General features: G+C 44.9%; 1 protein-coding gene across 2 annotated transcripts in view; it reads right to left on the bottom strand.

Annotated features, from left to right (window-relative positions):
• Positions 1-21993, bottom strand: part of cwc27 (CWC27 spliceosome associated cyclophilin) — a 48732-nt gene that overhangs the window by 26144 nt on the left and 595 nt on the right. For both annotated transcript variants that reach the window (XM_036977582.1, XM_021602965.2), the window contains exons 2-11: positions 21875-21971; positions 21560-21672; positions 21225-21368; positions 21028-21126; positions 20793-20896; positions 20601-20670; positions 20411-20490; positions 20254-20290; positions 19939-20114; positions 4650-4756 (exon numbers count right to left, since the gene is read on the bottom strand). In XM_036977582.1, the coding sequence (XP_036833477.1) occupies positions 4650-4756; positions 19939-20114; positions 20254-20290; positions 20411-20490; positions 20601-20670; positions 20793-20896; positions 21028-21126; positions 21225-21368; positions 21560-21672; positions 21875-21971 (1027 nt within the window). The remainder of the gene's footprint in view (positions 1-4649; positions 4757-19938; positions 20115-20253; positions 20291-20410; positions 20491-20600; positions 20671-20792; positions 20897-21027; positions 21127-21224; positions 21369-21559; positions 21673-21874; positions 21972-21993) is intronic.

The following is a 21993-nucleotide window of genomic DNA, read 5'->3' on the forward strand; positions in this document are numbered from 1 at the left end:
CCTGTGGCGGGCCAGGCGCAATGCAAGCTGACACGGTCGCCAGGTGTACGGTGTTTCCTCCGACACATTGGTGAGGCTGGCTTCCGGGTTAAGCGGGCGTTGTGCCAAGAAGCAGTGTGGCTTGGCTGGGTTGTGTTTCCGAGGACGCACGACTCTCGACCTTCTCCTTTCCTGAGTCCGTACGGGAGTCGCAGCAATGGGACAGGACTGCAACTACCAATTGGATACCACAAAATTGTGGAGAAAAACGGCTTAAAAATAAATAAAATATATAGATTCAACAAAATTACAATAATTCAGCAGTCCCCCACATTCATTAATTATAATCCATCACAGCACTTAATTACAATAGCAGTGCAGATGACACTCTTTTGTTATTTCCGACTATTCTCTCATTGATTTAATTAACTTATTTCAGCAATTTGAAGGTTTTCTGTATAATTGTCTAATGTTGGTGGGGGAAATACTATTCTGTTTTAATGTTTCTCCTGAATCACTATAAATATAATCGTTTTTTTCTTCAGTGCATTTTGAACAGAGCTGAGATTGACTTTGAAGTACAAAAAGTGTAGGAAAACCCCTACAGGTGAAATCAGTCATTGATACAGACGTGGTGGCATAGCAGGAAGATCAGAATTCCGTGAACCAAGACGCGAGTTCAAATCCCATGTGAAGAAATGTTAAATAATAATTACTGCATGAATAAACATATACAATGTAATCATGAATGTCAAAGAGAGTCAAATATGTAAGTTGAAAAGACTGTTAAAAGCACCTTTGGTGTGTTAGTTCCCGGGACCAACTGGGAACTATGCAAAATCTTTAGCGGACCATGACACAACGTCCTGACGACTTTAGTTGACAATTTCTTGATGTCCTAACGACTCAGGGTTAGCGGCTGGGATCAGATCAGTTGCCTGTCAAAATAGCTTCCACTCATACTTAGAACAATACCTCATTTAGGACAATAACTAATTTAGGACAATAACTCATTTAGGACAATGCCATACGTGGCAATAGGTTTTTAGCTCATCTCAAATAAACATTAACTTAACATACAATATTTTCCATGATAAATGAAAGCGATAAGTTCAAACGGTTCAAATGGGAATCTTACTGCTAGATATAGGCAAGGCATTTCAGATTACATTTTTATTTATTTATTATATTCTGACAATTACAAACTCAGTGATTATACTTCAGGCTCTCGTCTGCTACTAACATTAGCCTAACCGTCCCAGATAGATATGATGGAGCTCCCTTTTCTTGTTTTTTCCTGGTATTTCGTTGGCGATTGCTGAGTACATGGTGAACATGCCTCCTCCAAACGGTCCATGACCTGTCTTGGCCAAGTAACAGAGGGGTGTGCGTCCCAATGGCACCCTATACCCTACATAGTGCACTACTTTTGGCCAGAGCTGCAAAAGTAGTGCACTATATAGGGTGCCATTTGGGACGCCACTGTGGAGGACTCCGTCCAAGCACAACATGTGCACAAGCAGGATCAGAATTCCATCCTCTGCAATTTCATTCTCATAAAAAATAGGACAAAGAGGAATCTAGAGCACTTCAGTCTTCTTGTGTGTATTTATCACTAGTGTGTTTGGCAAGCTAAGAAAACAATCTAGATTAGATTTTTTTTTTTTTTTCGCAAACCGTTCGGTCACACTTTAATTAATCAAAAGCGCTTAGAAAACATTTGAGGGCAAGCGGCTTTGCAAACACACCAGTCTTCTGCTAACAGAAATTCAAAACGTCTATGGGTCTAATGGTCCTGTCCAAATGTCCTCTCTCTATTGAAAGCGTAAAAGAACAATACCCATTTTATTTGCCACATGAATGTGAGGAATGTTGAGTGTATTGAAGTGCACGTCCGTGTACGTATGTTTTGGAAGTGATGTCTCTGTCTTAATAGCAGACCGGTGAGGTAATGATGATACAGAAACACAAAGTCAGCAAGTTTACCCTCTAAATTCCCTTTCCCTAGAGACTACAGTCAAACCTACCACAGCTGCATCTGAGCTTCTTTGGAATTGACCGCTGCTCAGAGGTCAGGCTGTGGGGGGTGAGATTTTTGGCCCCATCGAGGCATTCAATGTGAGGACAGTGACGTACAACAGCCTCCCTATTCAAAGCTGTTTGAAGGTCAAAAGGTTTTCCTGAGCCCACACTAATCCTTAGAGAAAGTAGGGCAGAAACCTGCCTGACCAGGAAGCTTTAGAGTGAGCAGATTTTATTAATAAAACAAGACTTACTGACCTTTACTAGGTCACAGTGATTTAGTTTTTTTAGTAACAGCAAAGTTAAAAGTGAAAACAAAATCTGTATCTGAAATGGCAACCTACGCCCTATATAGTGCACTAGTTTTGATCAGACCAAATAGGGCTCTGGTGTTCAAAAGAGGTCAGTAAACCATATAGGGGTCGGAACTGGTTAAAACAAAAAACTGAAAATAATTATTTTTCAAGGAACAGAACCAGAACAGGGAACGAAAGTGATCTATACCGTTCCAGAAAATAACTTATTTTTGAAAGCATGGGATCCGGTTAATAGTATTTTTTTCTAGTTTCACAAAGAAAAACACAACAAAGCGCCTATGCAAAGTCATGCCTCTGTCAATCAGAAACTTCATCCAGTGTCTGCCTGCCAGCTGAACATCTTTGCCAGTATGTGTGTAGTCTACCTGCCCCTCCCACTCTGAAGCACAGCTGTAGCCTACTAATGTTACAAGTTTGATTCAGAATATAGGGAGAGATTTTTAATTAGAGAAGAAAGGGTTTAACTTTTTCAACGCTAGTTAGGGATACTATAGTTATCACATTTCACGTGTTATTGATTCTGGTGCCGCTGTGCACACACAAGCTTGTTAGCTAGCTTGCTAGCTAGCTCTGGTCCAACGTTAGCCGACTCTGAAGTTCAAAGACATTCAAAGTTCCTCCATAGAAGCCGCTCCTCCGTAGGTATAGCTCTGTGGGCCTAATTCAGATAATGCATGTCATAACAAGATTCCCAGCACTTCAAGCCAAGCCTCCTCCTCCACCCTCTCCCCACCCGCAAAATGGAAGTTGTTTATCATGTCCTACACTTCTCTTTCCATCGCGTATGTAAACAACTCACTAAGCTATGGCTTGCCTTCTTCATAGCAAGCCTCTAATGGGGGGGGGTTCGAACCGGTTCAGAGCATTATTTTGCTGGTCGGAACAGTATGTATATGTATATATATATATATATATATATGGTTCGGTTCAGAACTAAACTATTGGAGATTCATTTAGGTTCCAACCTCTGTAGGGCGCAGCCAAAATGTGAAGCAGTAGCTGTTTCACCGCTTTAAACCCAAAGTCACCATCCATCCAGAATGATGAGAATGAGATAAAACCACCTCCTTCAGTATCTAACCCACCACACCACGCAACAGTGCATTCCTCTCCCTCAGCCGAGTCTCAGGATTCAGTGTTTAAGCAGACATCTGCCCCCCCTGCAGAGTCCGCTGGCCCGTGACTTCTCTTCTACACATTCCATCCTACTGAATGAAGCCTCACGTCCAACACATTCACGTAATGAGAGGAGCGTTCAAAGAGGCTGCTGCCCAAAGAGGCTGCTGCCCAGCCAGAGACACACATAAAGGCCTCCTCGTTAACCCCGGTTACAGCATCCGGCTGGATAACCACATCTACACTGACCTACCTGTTGTGACTTACCTGAACTGGAGCTTTTGTGTTTCCCTGTGACCTGCCAAGTAGGCCTAAACAGAAACGTCTCTAGCTGGGATCCAGTCTCAGTTGAGACCTAATAGTGGGTTCTGAGTCGAGTACCCACCATGTGGTAAGCACTGAGTAAGAGGCGGTGTCGGGGGGAAAAAAGACAAACAGTGTCTAGGAGATGATGAGAGCATCTCAATATCTCATGAACTTAAACGCGCCTTGCGGTGACCCCCCCTGTTCGTTTGGCATTTATGCCACCACAAGACCACATGGACCATTGGTTTTGTTGCAAAACAAAGTTTTGAGCTTCTCAGTCGTACTTAACTCTGAGCCAACGTGGTTTTCATGATTGTCCAAAAATATGTGTTTCTTTATCGGTGGGTGTACCGACAAAACACTCGGGAGACAGGCGGTATTACGGGAGGCTGCAGGACTGTGTGGTAACGAAGGGGGAAAAAAAACACCCACTTAGTCGCCTTGTCACTTTAAGCAAAGCTGAAGACCAACCTACGGCAAGGACTTTGGTTTTTAACCAACGGGGGTAGGCAACTCAGTAATTTGTTGCTCAAGCAATTTACGCAATTTAAAAATAAAAAAAAAGCAGAGCCTTGGGTAGAATAAACTAGACGTTGACGTCCGCCTTAATTGTCAGAGACGAGAGGACTGTCTGGCTACATACGTAGCCATTAGAGGAGAATGTGGCCCAGAGAAGAAATACTGTACCTCATGGAGATGGAGGATATCCTCTGTGTTAAATCACAGAGAGAAAATGACTTTGGGTAACACTTCACATATAAAGAGTATAAAGGGTGAGTAGGTAAGTCGTTTTTTTTTTTTTAACAGTCTATAAAGTTTGTAGAAAATCCTTTCATAAACCATTTAACAAACCATTTATAAAGTGGTACCTGCAAGGTATTTAAAACAGTAGGTGATGTAGTGACATACCCTCGCCTTCCTCCTCCTTCTTTGGAGGATTGGCGATGTCTTCCCTCCTCTTTTTGATGGCCAGAAGGTCCTTCTTCAACTGGCGAGCCTCTTGACGCAGCTCGTCGCTGTAAAGGGAACAGAGGAGTTAACATTCAGGTAAACCACAGATCAAAACAAGGTATACCGCAGGTGACAGCCTCAAAATGTACCGGGAAAAAAAACGAAAGTCATCTGAATTACTACAGATGGCTCTACAGCAAATCAGACTGACTGAAGAGGGCAAATGCTACTGCGATCGGGGAACCCAGGTGTATTTGACTTTTCAGTGACGTGGTCAAAAGTCATAGCTTAAATTCCAATTTATTTATCCAGAACTTTCTACAGCAGTCCACTGTTCTGGGTCTTGACAAACAAACACGTATTGTTCCAAGTTACCTACTTCAAGCTTCTCACAACGCAATTAGCATGTGGAGTGTGAGAGCACTGAGCCGTCGTAAAATGAACATTTAAATGTTTTTTTTAAAAACAAAACAAAAAAAACACACAATGATCATAGGCAGCGCTTCTATACAGTTTGAGGGTTGAAATATGTACACTAAAAAACGAGCTCCAATAAATCGAGTGGCGCCTTATTATGAGGAGTGTTCACGCGGCCTTCCAGGCAGGCCAGGGTTCTGGCACCACTAGAAGGGATGTTGTGGTTGAGTGGGTACAACACAGCCCCATAAAACCCCTGCAGAGAAAAGTCCATCTCTCTCTGAGTAACAAGTCACTGATCCTACTGCGGCCGTGGACCAAATGAACTCGATGAAGTGCTTGAGACTGGGGAAACTGGCACCAAATTGCCTCCAATTTGTTCCCAGTTTAAAAAGGCATGTCCTCGGTTGGTTTTTAAAAACTGTGGCTGGCTGGCTATAGTCATACCCTTCGCAAAACAATCATTTATTTGAGTCGCTTCCTTTATCATAACTTGTTTCCTACATGTATTTATACAGACTGCAATTACAGTAATACAACACCGAGGGGTGTTACCTTCAGATGGACTCAAATGTGTTTCAATTTCATGGGAGGCTATAAACCTGAAATGACACTTACCAATGATACAGTAGCCCAAAATACTCAGACCTCAGACAGAGGGGAACAGACTTCAAGAAGACATAAGCAGCGGGAAGTAGTGGATCTATAAATAAAGTGTATGCCTCAATTACTGTGCTGAGCCCGAATGCACATTCATACACTGCAAATGTTCAAGTGTGATTGTCGGCCTTTCTGACCCTGAATGTGGAGACCTGGAACAGTGATTAAAGTCAGGCCATTGAGGCCAAGGCATGTCCAGACCCAGGTCCAGAAATCCTGGGTGTGAGCGGAGGTCTCTGCTGGCTGGCTGCCCAAAGCCCAGCTAGGAGAGGGAGAGGAAAGGAGAGGCTATAGAGGAAGTCTGCTCCCCGTGCCAACAATCCTCCTCATACTGTTCCCTTTAACATGACTGACAGACAGAGGCTGCTAAGTACAGACCAGCTATCTGATGTTGGGAGATAATATTTATACAAAGCCTGACAGCTCTGTTTGGGTCCTTTTGCAGAGCACAGGTAACACGGGTAGGCAACACAGGTGAACTTCAGCCTGGCTGGGCCCCAGCTCAGAAACACGTCCAGGAAGCCTCTTCAAACAATGGCTGCCTTTGTTTCTCTGAACACCTTTTTTTACTCTCTCTCCTCTCTCTCGCTCTCCACCTTCTGTTCCTCATTCTGTACTTCCCCAGCTCTCCTTCACCCCTACATTGCTCCTTAGAAGCTCTCGGGGGGGGGTCATCAAACTTAGCGACGTCTGATATATTGACCTTGTAAAATGTATTATTGTGGTCGACTAGATCCCGCTGTGTCTCTTCCATGTTGGGCTCCCTGCTTTCTCTAAGTAGGGGCTCAGGTATTGGAGGCCTATAAGGTACTGTATGCGTGACCCAGACACAGCTAGACATGGTGTTGGTTCGTTCAAAGTTATTTCTCCTCTTTAGGGGCTTAGGTATGTGAGTCTCAGACACACAGCCAGCCAGACATGGTGCTGGTATGTTTTCCCTTTCTTGGGGCACAGGTATAGGAGGTACTTGAGCTCTGTGAGCCTCAGACACAGCTAGGCATGGGGTTGTTGGGATGTTTCCCCTCTCTATCCAGCAGAGACACTGTCAGAGCTGAGGTGGTAGACAGGAGACATCTTGGAACTCTGCTGGAGGCCTTTGAAGACTGTCGCCTGCCCAGTGTCCCGTCTCAGTCTCACATCCACCTCTCTGTGTCTCCCGGTGTCTCAGAGCTCGTCTAAGAGCTCGTTTTGGGGAGCCGGGCTGAGTGGACTACGACATGAGGAGTTAGGTAAGGGAAGGTCAAAGCTGAGGAGTTAGGTAAGGGGAGGTCAAAGCTGAGGAGTTAGGTAAGGGAAGTTCAAAGCTGAGGAGTTAGGTAAGGGAAGTTCAAAGCTGAGGAGTTAGGTAAGGGAAGGTCAAAGCTGAGGAGTTAGGTAAGGGAAGGTCAAAGCTGAGGAGGAGTTAGGTAAGGGACGGTCAAAGCTGAGGAGGAGTTAGGTAAGGGAAGGTCAAAGCTGAGGAGGAGTTAGGTAAGGGACGGTCAAAGCTGAGGAGGAGTTAGGTAAGGGAAGGTCAAAGCTGAGGAGGAGTTAGGTAAGGGAAGGTCAAAGCTGAGGAGGAGTTAGGTAAGGGAAGGTCAAAGCTGTGGAGGAGTTAGGGAAGGGAAGGTCAAAGCTGAGGAGGAGTTAGGTAAGGGAAGGTCAAAGCTGAGGAGGAGTTAGGTAAGGGAAGGTCAAAGCTGAGGAGGAGTTAGGTAAGGGAAGGTCAAAGCTGAGGAGGAGTTAGGTAAGGGAAGGTCAAAGCTGAGGAGGAGTTAGGTAAGGGAAGGTCAAAGCTGAGGAGTTAGGTAAGGGAAGGTCAAAGCTGAGGAGTTAGGTAAGGTAAAGTACTGTTTGTAAACATGTGTAGCTAAGGCAGTGGGTAAGGTCAGATCACATGAGCTCAAGATGGAGGAGACGAACGAACAGTATAATGTTTGCTGACCATGTTAACCTTTCGAATTTGCTTTGTTTTGTACACCTCGATAATAAATCAGCTTAACTGGGCAAAACAGCTCTGGGCCTGCTAGCTGTTGATACGGTAACTACACAAGCTCAGATTTATCAGCACAGAGATCTATGGAGTTTGAAATGAAGACAGACCATAGGCTATATATTTTACTGGGAGGGAGGGGAGGACACACTTCTGACTGAGTGATCATTTTCGGCTTGCCTTGACACGCTGCAATTTGCAAAACAAGAGAGACATCTCCAAGGCAACTGCCAAACAATGGTGCCGCGGGCAGACCCCCGTGCCAATAAAGGAGAGGGGCCAGAGAGGACGGGAACGAGGAGGGAACCAGAGCCAGCCAGCAACACCTGTTCATTCACTCCTGGGGGCTCAGCACATTCCACACAGAGCCCTCCAACACTGCAACACACTGATAGACTGACACTGGAGATTATATTGTTTCTGTCAGCAGCACACAGGTAAACTAACTTCTCTGCCCCCATCCGCCTGTCTGTAGGGATGACAGTATTGTAGGGCGTGTTCCCGACAAAAATTGTTTTTGTTTGACCAACAGTCGTCTGTTCTTTCAACCAATCGATTGGTCACAATTTTAAAATGTGTATTTTATATAATTTGCAAATAAATTCATTTAAAATCCTATAATGTGATTTTCTGGATTTTTCCCCTAATTTTACAGGCCTCTCTCATCTTTTTAAGTGGGAGAACTTGCACAATTGGTGGCTGACTAAATACTTTTTTGCCCCACTGTATGTATGTATGTATGTATGTATGTATGTATATTAGAGTCCGATTAATCAGTATCGGCTTTTTTTGATCCTCCAGTAAATTGGTATCGGCGTGAAAAATCATAATGGGTCGACCTTCAATGACCATATACAATGTAATGTGCACATGTCACTTACATCACTTACAGTGATGGACTGTGTCATCCCCATGACCTCCACAATGATTTAGTTCACTCAGACAGGCGCGAATCAGACAGGTGTCTTGTACACCATGAAAATACATATTTTCTTGGCTACTGCTCGACTAAAGAAATATTGGTCGACCAGCAGCCTATCAACCAAACAAACGGCCAAACGACTAAATGGAATCAGGCCTTACAGTATTGATGAAGTCACTATTTTTTGACAAGACTGGTTGACTTGACAGCCGCCGGCATTGAGAGTCCTAAGACAAAAGTGCCCGGAGGATACTCCAGTTACAGAGGCACTACTGACCCTGTCCCGACCACGGCTTCATGGAAGAAGGACACAGCTAGGCCCCCGAATTCGCTGTCAGCCTCCTTAACGTTCCCCTGACTGAAACGAGGTGACAAAACCAACTGACAGTAGTACCTAAGTCAAGAACGGATCGGTGAAAGAGGTCACCCGTACTGCTGTCATTTAATGAATGAGTCACTTTGAGTTAAGATTGCTGGAGACTTCTTTTCTTCAAACGCTCATGGAATTCAGTTTCTATTGACTGCTATGCGAGTGTAATAAAACATGAAATTAATTCTATATTCTTTTATGAGAAGTAGAAATAAAATGTAAAACTTCTGAGCCTATACTATAGCCTCATAAACGCAACTGCCAAAATAAAGGAGACACTTGAGTAAACACAAAGTACATTGAAAGCAGGTGCTTCCACGCAGCTAGAAGAAGAGATCTCAGAGGTCTCAAAGGAGCATAGGTTGTTTAAAGGGTAAGGTAAAGGGGGACACCAAGTCAGTTTGTACAACTGAACGCGTTAAACTGAATGTGTCTTCCATATTTAACTCAACCCCTCTGACTTCATCGACATCCACCTCATCGGCGCCCCGGGAGAGCAGTTAACCCCAAGTTAACTGCCTTGCTCAGGGGCAGAACAAAAGATTTTTACCTTGTCAGCTCTGGGATTCGATGTCAGCAACCTTTGGGTTACTGGCCCAATGCTCCTACCCGCCAGGCTAACTGGTGTGTGTGTGTGTGTGTGTGTGTGTTTACACAGGCAGTCCAATTCTGATCTTTTTATCACTAATGGTCTTTTGACCAATCAGATCAGCTCTGAAAAAGATTTGACATGAAAAACATCTGATGTGACCAAATTATGGGGGGGGGGGGGGGGGGGGGGGGGGAAATCAGAAATGAGCTGCCTGTGTGTCTCAGTCACCAGATCTCAACCTAGTTGACACTTATAGGGTGGTGCCTGAGACAGCGTTTTTCACCACCATCAACAAACCACCAAATTATGGAATTTCTCGCGGAAGAATGGTGTCACATCCCTCCAATAGAGATCGAGACACTATGTCGCTGCTTGCTTTATTTTGGCGGTAACTTTTATCAGGGCCGTGGCTACATAAAAAGTTAGAAAAGTAGAATACACAGGGTGCAATTTTGAAACTTGGTTGTGCATCAGCAGTCTGCTATTTGTCATTCACTGACAGTCACTCAATTAGCCCATGTCAGTTAAGATGTTTAGATTGTTAAATTAGTCTAGCCAGCTATCTAAACTTGTAATCATGGCCGAATTACCAACCGGGCAGTCAAGGCACGTGCCCAGATGCCCTAGCCTCCAAGGGGCCCCCATTAATTTTGTTTGTCACGCTCACTCAGATATCATATTAACATGCCCTAAGTCATGGGAGAATGTGCAGTAAATCAGCTTTTAAAATAGCAAAAATTACTCCCCAATCCAAACGACAAAACTTTTAGAAATGCAGGAACTTAGTTAAACTGCAACAACAACAACAAAGTTATGCAAAGCAAACGTATTTGTTTACCTTTTGTTAAATAAGAGTCTAAGCTCTGTCTTAAGCAGGGGAGGGTTCTACTAAACCATATGGAATTGTTTACATTTTGCTCCTTGATTTTGAATTCACACCCCTTGAAGTATACCTTTTTGTATTGAAAAAATGATTTGATGAACATTTATTTTTGGCTCGATGAACATTTATTTTTGGCTTTACTGCTATTAGCCCATTCAAATGCATTGAAGAACAGATTCACTACATGGAACAACAGATAGCCCCCCCCCCCGATCCAAAAAGAAGTTTACCGTAAAGTGTCTGTCCTATATCTGAGCGATTTTACATGTTTTTAACCCCTTATTTTTGACACTAAACAGTTTCCATACTGTATACATTATACTTCCATTAATTTTTTCCCATTGGTACCGGGAGACCTTCAGAGGAGTCTTGTGAGGCCTAGAGATGCGCGTGCACGTGAGTGTCTCGCCTTTCCACAGAGGGGTCATATTAGTGTGTAGCCCAAACTGTTGGGACGCTAACAGACAGAAGTTGGCAGATTGCCTGTACAGACTTCAGAGAAGTCCCAAGATGCTTGTGGGGGTCGTAGAGCAGAACGGAGAAAACCATAGTCTTCGTGAGAATCTCATCTTTCCATAGAGTCATAATAGTGTGCAGGTCAAACCGTTCGGACACTACAGACGATTTTGTAAGAACCGATTTTCGGGAAGAAACGCCGCTCTCGCTCTGTCACCTTCCACCGCAGATGCGGAAGTGAGACATAGGCGGATGCGGTGGACTGAGACGCATGCAAAGCAAAACAAATATTTTTATGGGGATGTCTTTTATTATGCTAATTAGATTTCCACTGGGGCGCGGACATCGACCTTAGGGGGTCAATAAAATACTTTTCCTGCCGACAGATCTCTCTGTACGCATTAAAATGATTGTTTTTAATCAAAGTGCTGAGTTAATGTGAAGCGGCTAATCGTATAGCTAATAGGCTGTGTGTTTGTAGATGGACTGAGGTGGCTGAAGATACAGCAACCAACGTGATAACGTTACCAATGTGAGGCTCCCATCGGACCTCACTGAAACTCAGACCCTGGCTACGGCCCTGTTGCCTGCATATAGGCTATATACACTGCTCAAAAAAATAAAGGGAACACTTAAACAACACAATGTAACTCCAAGTCAATCACACTTCTGTGAAATCAAACTGTCCACTTAGGAAGCAACACTGATTGACAATAAATTTCACATGCTGTTGTGCAAATGGAATAGACAACAGGTGGAAATTATAGGCAATTAGCAAGACACCCCCAATAAAGGAGTGGTTCTGCAGGTGGTGACCACAGACCACTTCTCAGTTCCTATGCTTCCTGGCTGATGTTTTGGTCACTTTTGAATGCTGGCGGTGCTTTCACTCTAGTGGTAGCATGAGACGGAGTCTACAACCCACACAAGTGGCTCAGGTAGTGCAGCTCATCCAGGATGGCACATCAATGCGAGCTGTGGCAAGAAGGTTTGCTGTGTCTGTCAGCGTAGTGTCCAGAGCATGGAGGCGCTACCAGGAGACAGGCCAGTACATCAGAAGACGTGGAGGAGGCCGTAGGAGGGCAACACCCCAGCAGCAGGACCGCTACCTCCACCTTTGTGCAAGGAGGAGCAGGAGGAGCACTGCCAGAGCCCTGCAAAATGACCTCCAGCAGGCCACAAATGTGCATGTGTCTGCTCAAACGGTCAGAAACAGACTCCATGATGGTGGTATGAGGGCCCGACGTCCACAGGTGGGGGTTGTGCTTACAGCCCAACACCGTGCAGGACGTTTGGCATTTGCCAGAGAACACCAAGATTGGCAAATTCGCCACTGGCACCCTGTGCTCTTCACAGATGAAAGCAGGTTCACACTGAGCACATGTGACAGACGTGACAGAGTCTGGAGACGCCGTGGAGAACGTTCTGCTGCCTGCAACATCCTCCAGCATGACCGGTTTGGCGGTGGGTCAGTCATGGTGTGGGGTGGCATTTCTTTGGGGGGCCGCACAGCCCTCCATGTGCTCGCCAGAGGTAGCCTGACTGCCATTAGGTACCGAGATGAGATCCTCAGACCCCGTGTGAGACCATATGCTGGTGCGGTTGGTCCTGGGTTCCTCCTAATGCAAGACAATGCTAGACCTCATGTGGCTGGAGTGTGTCAGCAGTTCCTGCAAGAGGAAGGCATTTTGATGCTATGGACTGGCCCGCCCGTTCCCCAGACCTGAATCCAATTGAGCACATCTGGGACATCATGTCTCGCTCCATCCACAAACGCCACGTTGCACCACAGACTGTCCAGGAGTTGGCGGATGCTTTAGTCCAGGTCTGGGAGGAGATCCCTCAGGAGACCATCCGCCACCTCATCAGGAGCATGCCCAGGCATTGTAGGGAGGTCATACAGGCACGTGGAGGCCACACACACTGCTGAGCCTCATTTTGACTTGTTTCAAGGACATTACATCAAAGTTGGATCAGCCTGTAGTGTGGTTTCCACTTTAATTTTGAGTGTGACTCCAAATCCAGACCTCCATGGGTTGATAAATTTGATTTCCATTGATAATTTTTGTGTGATTTTGTTGTCAGCACATTCAACTATGTAAAGAAAAAAGTATTTAATAAGAATATATAATTCAGTCAGATCTAGGAAGTGTTATTTTAGTGTTCCCTTTATTTTTTGGAGCAGTGTATAAAAGCGCATATAGCCAGAGTAAATACGCAAAATCAGATTTCAAGAAGTGACAAGCGGTCACAAACGGCCTCCAAAACAGAACTGCTAACAAATGAGAATGAGCCCGAGCAGAGCGGTACAGTTAAAAATAGCAGAAACACCACAAGGTGAGCACTAGTTTCAACCAGCCCAAGGGGAGGTCTCCATGGGTATTCATTTAGCCAGATGAAAAATAACACAGTAGTGAATACAGTGGCCTTCTGTTAGCAGGACCATCCCAGCCTCTCTATCGCAGGCAGGCAGTGCAGTGCAGTGCAGTGCAGGCAGGCAGGCGGGCAGAGCGTGTTAATGAGACCAGGCTTTGACGAGATGCCAGAGTGTGCCCTCTCTGACTCCCTCCCTCCTTCAGATCTATCAGCCGGGGGGGGGGGGGGGGGGGGGGGGGTGGGGGGGACATCCATCCATCCCCTCCTCCACTCCACCTCCTTCATCCCTCCTTCCCAACCAGAGCACAATGCCAGCCATTCAGCAGCACCTCCCCAGTGGGACTGTCATCCCACAACACTGTAAGGAGGAGAAGGAGGGGAAAGAGAGAGAGACAGAGAAGAGAGAGAGCGAGAGACGCATGTCTAGGACCAGCCTATCTACATTAAATGTCCTCCCTCTCCTCTTTTCTGAGCAGATTGAAGTAGGAACAGGTCTTCGTCATTCCTCTCTGCTGGGCCAGGCGGCTTTAGGCCTCTCAGGGGCTGCCAGCGATTGTCGCTCATTCAGACAATTCAAATAAGCGAAACCCAGGGTGCTGTGGATGATTTACTTTTCATAAAGAAAGCACACAAAGTGACTGGCTACGGCCCAGTCAGCCGCTCTCTCTCTCTCGAACCCCGCCAGCGCCCGAGAGGAACCCTCAGCTCAGACAGACAGAGAAAGGGAGGGATCCCAATCCCTCAGAGCAGCAGTCTAAACCAGGCCTCTGGTATACCAGAGAGATTGGGATGACAGACAGTGGGATGACAACAACATCTAAACCTTTACATTTGAGTCATCCAGCAGACACTCTTGTCCAGCAGACACTCTTGTCCAGCAGACACGCTTGTCCAGCAGACACGCTTGTCCAGCAGACACGCTTGTCCAGCAGACACTCTTGTCCAGCAGACACGCTTGTCTAGCAGACACTCTTGTCCAGGGCGACTTACATTTAGTGCATTCATCTTCAGATAGCTAGGTGGGACAACCACATATCATGATAAAGTACATATGATGTCTTATTTAAAATACATATATTATTTATATATATTTATATATAAGGCTTCGGACACGGGCAGGGACTCTGCTGTCCTGGTGTCAGGGGAAAGCCCTTTCCGCCACTGGGGTGCCAGGACAGAGAAAAGCTTTGATTGGCCTGAGCGGGAGCTGACCCCCCTGTAGGGGTTGGACGGCCAAGAGGCAAGAGGTGGCAGAACGGAGTGCTCGGGATGGGGTGTAGGGTTTGAGCATAGACTGAAGGTAGGGAGGGGCAGTTCCCCTTGCTGCTCCGTAGGCAAGCACCACATAGTGGATTCGAGCTTCGGCTTGGTTCAAAGCCAAGCAGGACGGTGAGGAGGAATCTGACCACAGCACCAGCAGCAGCACAGACAAGAATCTGCATGACTGTGCAGAGAAGGAGAGAAGCAATGTGTCTATCCCTCTCCTACCAAGTAGGCTAAATTCCCCACAGGTTCTTCATTCCATCCAGCCCATCAAACACATAAAGAGTCCTAAACACACAGATCTGTTTCCCGAGAGAGAGACAGACAGATGGAGAAAGAGGGAAGAGAGAGACAGAGAGAGAAAGACAGAGAAAGCAAGAGAAAGAGAGCGAGAGAAAGACGAAGACAGAGAGTGCTCCGTGCTGGATAGACATGCAAGGTCGGGCCAGCAGAGATGTGTAGACCTGTCAGTTCCAAAACACATAGGACCCTGCTGCCAGGAACTGGATTGTCTACAGCGGTTCTCCACTAGAGAGTCCAGTGCTTCCTGATTCCCATTACCTTTCTCTGAGAGACCCCCTGGGTTATGACCAATCACAACAAACAGGTGCAGCCACACCGTGTAACTTTTGTGTGTGTGTGTGTGTATGTGTGTGTGTGTGTGTGTGTGTGTGTGTGTGTGTGTGTGTGTGTGTGTGTGCGTTTGGTGTCCAAGGTAAGGCCACTTGGGCTTAGATAATTGGTGTCTGTTGTCCCAGTTAATTGCGAGTTCCATTGTCTGCTGAAGGACCGTCTAGTGAAACAACAACGGTCTGGCCAACCCTCCTTCGGGAGAGGTACTGGGTCGTCTTGGTGACCAGGTCGTCAGTCACCTAGTCAGTCAGGAAAAACATGATTAAGATTGGAAAAACACTGGTCATGGTTAAACGTTGGGCCTGACAGGAGTTGTTTCTTCCTGATTTGGGGTTGAATTCAGGGCTAAACTCTCAAGAACGACCAGGCAATGAGAAGAGGGGAAAGACAGGGAGAGACAGATAAGAGAGATATACACCCGAGTATACAAAAGATTAAGAGCATCTGCTCACTCCATGACAGACTGAAAAGCTGAATCCAGGTGAAAGCTATGATTCCTTATAGATGTCACTTGTTAAATCCAATTCAAATCAGTACAGATGAAGGGGACGAGGCTTGTTAAAGGAGGATTTTTAAGCCTTTTTTAAAACATAGACTGTGTATATGTGCCATTCAGAGGGTGTATGGGCAAGACAAAAGATTTAAGTGCCTTTGAGTAGGTGCCAGGCACTCCGGTTCGTGTCAAGAACTGCAACAACGCTGCTGGGTTTTTCCCGCCCAACAGTTCCTGTGGAATGCTATCGACACCTTGTAGAGTCCATACCCTGACGAAATGAGGCTATTCTGAGGACAAAATGGAAGGGGGGGGGTGCAATTCAATATTAGGAAGGTGTTCCTAATTTTTGGTAGACTCGGTGTAAATGGAGAGAGAGAGAAAGGCAGAGAGAATGCACGCCTGAGAGAAAGAGAAGAGAAAGAGAGAGCGCAAGAGAGCCAGGGTCTTGTTGGCAGAGCCAGTCAACTAAGGCTGTGTCCCAGAGCCATATGGAAGCGTTTTGCTTCCCCAGTCATGCCCCGTCGGGTTTAACAAAAGTGGCGGCTAGTCGGCTACCACATGCACTGCTTTTGGGACTCACTTCAATATATATATATATATTTTAAATAAACTCCCGCAAAGCGGCCCCAGGCACTTCATATAGAGACCGGATTTAATCAATAGGAATGGTGACGAGGTGTTGAGCTCAGATCCCTCTCTGGTGAATGCTGTGGAGGTGAGAGGGATTGATATATAGCTATATATAGCTGTATCATGGGGTGATATACAATAACGGATAATGATGTGGTAAGTATATACCGGTGTTGTAAAAACTGTCCGCACCCAACCTAACAGTCCGAGTATTTCTAGAGAGATTTCCAGGTTTATTACCCTCTCCTTTAATGGACGGGACCAAATTACAGTTCCCTCTTCAATTCCCATCCTGTCATAGTAAATACACATAATGATTTGAGATCTCTCGTGAAAACACCTCAGACTGATTACGTCACTTGATGCGGAGGAAAATGGAATGTTGTCTGGTCGCTTGGCACCTGCGGGAAACAATTGCCTGGCAATATGGTAAAGAAGTTTTGTGTAGATCTGAAAAATATTTTTCCGCGAGATTCCTAATTTTCGCGGTCGTCTCAGACTTGACTTTTAACGTCTCCACCTGAGCCCTGCTGGATAGCACCCACGACCATCCTTCAGTTTTATCCCCTGCAGTTGAGCATAAAGGAATTACTCAGCGGGCCAAACAATAAAAATACACTCTTGTGGTCTGAAACAATATCTCAGAGAGAAAGGGGGAAAGAAAGAGAGAGAGAGACAGAGAGGAGAGATTCTTCAACAATGCCCCCTTTGTCCCGGCCCAACACTGTGCTCTACCTACCAGCCTTCTCTTTGACTCTGTGCCAACACAAACCACGGTGCTGGGGTACAGGCCTACAGCCAAACAATCTACGCTTGTGTTTAATATACTACAGTCGGTCTGCATCGGCCTACCTGTCAGTCACATGCACGAGCGCACACACACAGCTGACTGGCTGGGCCGGTGCCGAGTCCTTATCCCATTGGGTAATTGAGAGGTAACACAACACACTGCTAGATAACAGTTTATGATAAGGCTGGTGCTGTGTGGTAATCAGCAGTGGCATTGAGACAAACATGTCACATGCTTTTAAAAACACTATGTTCCCTCCACCGGTAACTGATTTTGGACGACAACCTTGAGGTTACAAAAACTGTCACAGCCGTTTTCTCTGCCCGGCTCGATCTGTCCGTCTGACTCTCTTTCAGTCCTGTTTGCTTGCTCGCTCTCACACAGTGTTGGCAGACTGATGTTTGCCTCTACTACAGCGGAGTAAGGCATGTGGTGCGGGTGACAGCATTTCTCTTCCACCTAGCGGGTCCTGGCTGCAGTGGACAGGCTGAGTTCATTGATGTGGGGCCAGTGGCCCGAGGTGAGTGTGTGTTAGCAGCGAGGGGGTTCTGCTTGGCTGAGAGGGTGTCACTAGTCCTCATCAACACCCTAGCACGGTGATTCCTCATGAGACTAGAACAACAACAAAGAAAGACCATGATTTGGGGGATTTTCACAAAATGTAATTCGTAGAATGGTCCTTTAGGGGAAGGAATGTTGACATATTTGGCATGTGTATCTTAAAGCCTAATTGAGAAAGAATGAATTTAAGTTTTGTGACCACATTTGGAACATTTGTGACATGTTGGCCTTACCCAGGCCTCCTTTAAACATTCCATGATGTTTCATCTGTAGGTGCTACAAAGCAAACATTGGTGTCATATGAAGCTTTACCATAATAGGAGTAGCATTTAGACTTCAATAACAATTTTCCTACATGCATTTATGAATATTGGAAAAACAAACATGAATCGCAAACACCAAATCTTAGATTTGGGAAAAAACTAAATGATATACATTGTTGAACATAATATACTCTACGGGCAGATCAATATTCCACAGTGGGATCTCTTCTACTTTTAGAGTTACGATCCAATATGTTAAGCATTAACAACAGCGTGAATGTCAAAATTATCATCCTCTACTGGTGATACAGGATGTGCTATGATACAAGTAAGAAGGAGGGCTGTGATTGGTTACATTGTCTACTATGCCAATTTCTCTGTATAAAAATGGGCCACATCTTTAAAACTAGCAGAGATCCTCACTGGAACATCGATATGCCAATAGAGTATTTTATGTTCAACAATGTGTAGCTTTTTTCTCTCTAAATCTAATGGCATACGTCTAAATTGCTCATGTTAAATATTCATGTGAATATCTCTCAATGTTAATTAATGGAAGAAAATTGTTATTGAAATGAAAATACTACGCATATTACAGAGCAAGAGGCAAAGCTTCATATGACACCAATGTTTGCTTTGTAGCACCTGCAGACGAAAACATTATGGAATCTTAAGAGATGCATTTTGCAAAAAATCACTATGCCATTTCCTGGTTGCAAAAATTCTAACAGTTCGCTTAATTTTAGTTGTGACAAAACAAGCAAGTATAATGTAGATAATCAGTCACTGTACCATCTAAAAAGCTGTGAAATATCATTTCCATAACCAAAAATATTGTACTTTCAGCTGGTGTTCAAAACCAAAAGAGGCAAAAACTTAACTTAAGAACGGGAAGCATAGAAATAGCACACATAGAACAGATTCACCGCTTCTTAGACTTGCTTTCAATGAGAATGGCAGATCTATAACACACATTTCTATGTTACATATTGCAGCTTTAAAAGGCGGCCTAGGTCAGGCCAAATGTACCAACTTTAATACATTTTTCCACAATTATGCTATAAAGATACAAATGTCAAATATATGTCAACAATCCTTCCTCCAAAGGACTCTTCTATGGATTACATTTCTTGAAAATCTTTAAGAATCATGATATTTTTTGTTATATTGTCATGAGGAATCACCCAGCATAAGTACCTCCGACCCTCTGATTCATTCATTTCTTTCATGGTCACCAAAAGTAATTGCCATTAAAATGTATTTTTACAACAATCAGTGTTTAATCAGAGATGGCGTTTGCCATTGTAATTATCTTGTCAAGACTGTACTTAGTTACAGTAGTGAGCGAGGAGTAAGGAGTCATTGTTGAGTTATCAGTGTTGGTATGTAGCCTATGATATAGCCAGTCCATAGGATTAATGATGGCCATTACATCAAAGCAGCTGAATCACACTGCTCTATCTCTACGACGAGGTCCTTTGGTATGTTCAGTCATACTGCATCATCTTAGTTATTACAAGATACCTTCGAAAACCTACCGATTGAACGAAAAGCTCTGTCTCTTTTATCACGGATTTCCTTGTGAACTGAACCAACATGTCACCTAGCTGGACATTGAGTTGGGGCTTTTAAAGCAGTAGTATATCCAGTGCATAGACAGACTGAGCTCCCTTGTCCATGCAGTGCTACAACGCCTCCCCATGGCCAGTCTAAAGAATTACAACTACTGTATCACTGATTCGACATCACTTTCTCTTGTACGCTACCGCCACCTGCTGGGCACCAAGTCAGGTTTCTAATCAAAGATGTTGTGGTAAAGACAAAAAGGGGCCTAAACTCAGAACACTGATGAACGATTAACGTAAACGATAACACCGCTATTAGATTAAACAACAATCCCCAATTAAAAAGGTGCATAAATGGCCGCATGGAATGGATGGCATGTCATTTTAGTGTAATCTACCTGCGGTTGGCCCTCTTTCCTCTGTCCTCCTCGCTGGGATCGGTACTCTTCTTCTCATCCTCCTTCATCTTTTTCAGCTTCTGAGAGATCCTCTCCCTCATTTCCTGCCTCTCGTCAGAGTCATACTCCTCTTCGTCACCATTCGCATCCCCCTCCGCAGCCTCATCATCCTCACCCTGAATACGAGAGAGAGGAGAGAAGGCGTGAAGAACGCTCAAGAGAAAAGGTGTTCCCCAACAAGCAGAACGGAGTGCATTATACACGTGGTGCATGGTGTGTTGATTGAACAGACCCCATGAAGGTATAAGAGCATACCTCTGCTGCTTCTCCAGCCCCACCTCTGGCTTTTTTCCTTCAAACACAAGACAAATAGATTCAGAAAAACATGAACAATATATTCATTCATTCACTCTCCAAACAAGATAAGCTGAGGCAGCAGAGCATGGTGTCTCTACGGTATCTTAGTGTTTACTTGTTGACCGCTGGGACAGAGCTCAGCAGAGGATCATCCTTCAGCAGGTCATGACTGCTTTTGCTTTTCCCCTTCAGTGTCTGGATGAAAAGAAACAATGTGTGTAATGTATCTGATTGACACGGATGGCACAAAGATGGCGAGTTTGATTTGAGGCGCAGAATAACAAGACCGCTCATGTTCTAATTACCTGGCTGACTTGAGTTACCATTTCCTCTTCCTCCTCAGCTTCCTCTCCAAATGACAACAGACTGAAGTTCCTGACAAAATAAATAGGTCCAGAGTTCGACTGTTCATAACTGCAGTACCACGCTTCCGAGTCAGCAACAGATTGAGAGTGAGGAGCAGAGAAAGTGTGTATAATAGTCAATTAAACACTTACTTTGTTGCTTTGGACTGAGATTTCTTTCCCTCTTTTTTGTCTTCATCCTTTTTGGATTTTTTTCTTTCACGTGGAATGATGTCATCAAAGGGAGAATGTAACACCTGCAGAGAGACATTTGAAAAAACGTAAAGTAACAAGAGTCTGACAGAATTGGTACACATGTAAAACAAATGAATGGTCAAAGTGATAAAATATTAGGGTGTGTTGTAAACCTATAACAAGACATACATACCTCAGTGGTTCGTATCTTGTGTGGATTTAAAGGTCTTTCCTCCTGATCACATTCCACTTCGGATAACCTGAGCATGTTGTACACTGTATCACCCGTCACCTGCATTGGGGAAAGGAAGATGAACTTACAGGACAAATGCTGCATACTAAAAGCTTTCCAAACATAAAAGATGTATTGATCTTCTTTTGGCATTTTACCTTTCCAAAGATGGTGTGTTTGTTGTTGAGCTCATCTGCCCGACCCAGGGTGAAGAAGAACTGGCTGCCGTTGTCATGGGGCCCTGCGTTGGCCATGGCAACCAGACCACGTCTGTTGAAACGCAGTCTGGAGTGGAACTCATCCTGGGGGACAGAGCCAACAGCAAAACCAGAATCAGCCCCACTGTCACATTGTTAGTGGAAGTCTGAAACCATAGTAATGGGTGAGTTGACAAAGGTTCCATGTAGAAAAGTTGAGTTTATGTCTAGCCTATAATTATTTGGGGGTGACCATGATGCGAGTTAATAAGGTGATGGAGACAGTGAAAGTTAACCTTGAATGGGCGTCCATAGATGGACTCTCCCCCCGTCCCGGATCCTGTGGGATCTCCTCCTTGGACAATGAACTCTGGCACCACTCTATGGAATGGTGTTCCATCATAGTAGCCTGTGGAAGAGAACAGTACACATTTACAATAAGCTGGTGTGCAATGTGAAATGGTGAGTATACTAATGAGGACAGACTAAACAAAATCGGACAGAATTCCGGGTTAACCAAGATTGAGTATACATTATAAGTACATCAGTACTGTTGAGTGACCTTGCATTTTAACCTGCTAGTAGATATAAATCAGGCACCCAGTCCGTACCTTCCATGCATAACTGGACAAAGTTTCTGGCGGCCTTGGGTGCCTCTTTGGACCACAGCTCAATATCGATGTCACCAGCTGAGGTCTTGATCAGAACCTGAGAAGGTAGAAGCATAGCA

Source organism: Oncorhynchus mykiss, chromosome 5 (assembly GCF_013265735.2).
Source record: "Oncorhynchus mykiss isolate Arlee chromosome 5, USDA_OmykA_1.1, whole genome shotgun sequence".
Classification (NCBI taxonomy): Eukaryota; Metazoa; Chordata; class Actinopteri; order Salmoniformes; family Salmonidae; genus Oncorhynchus; species Oncorhynchus mykiss.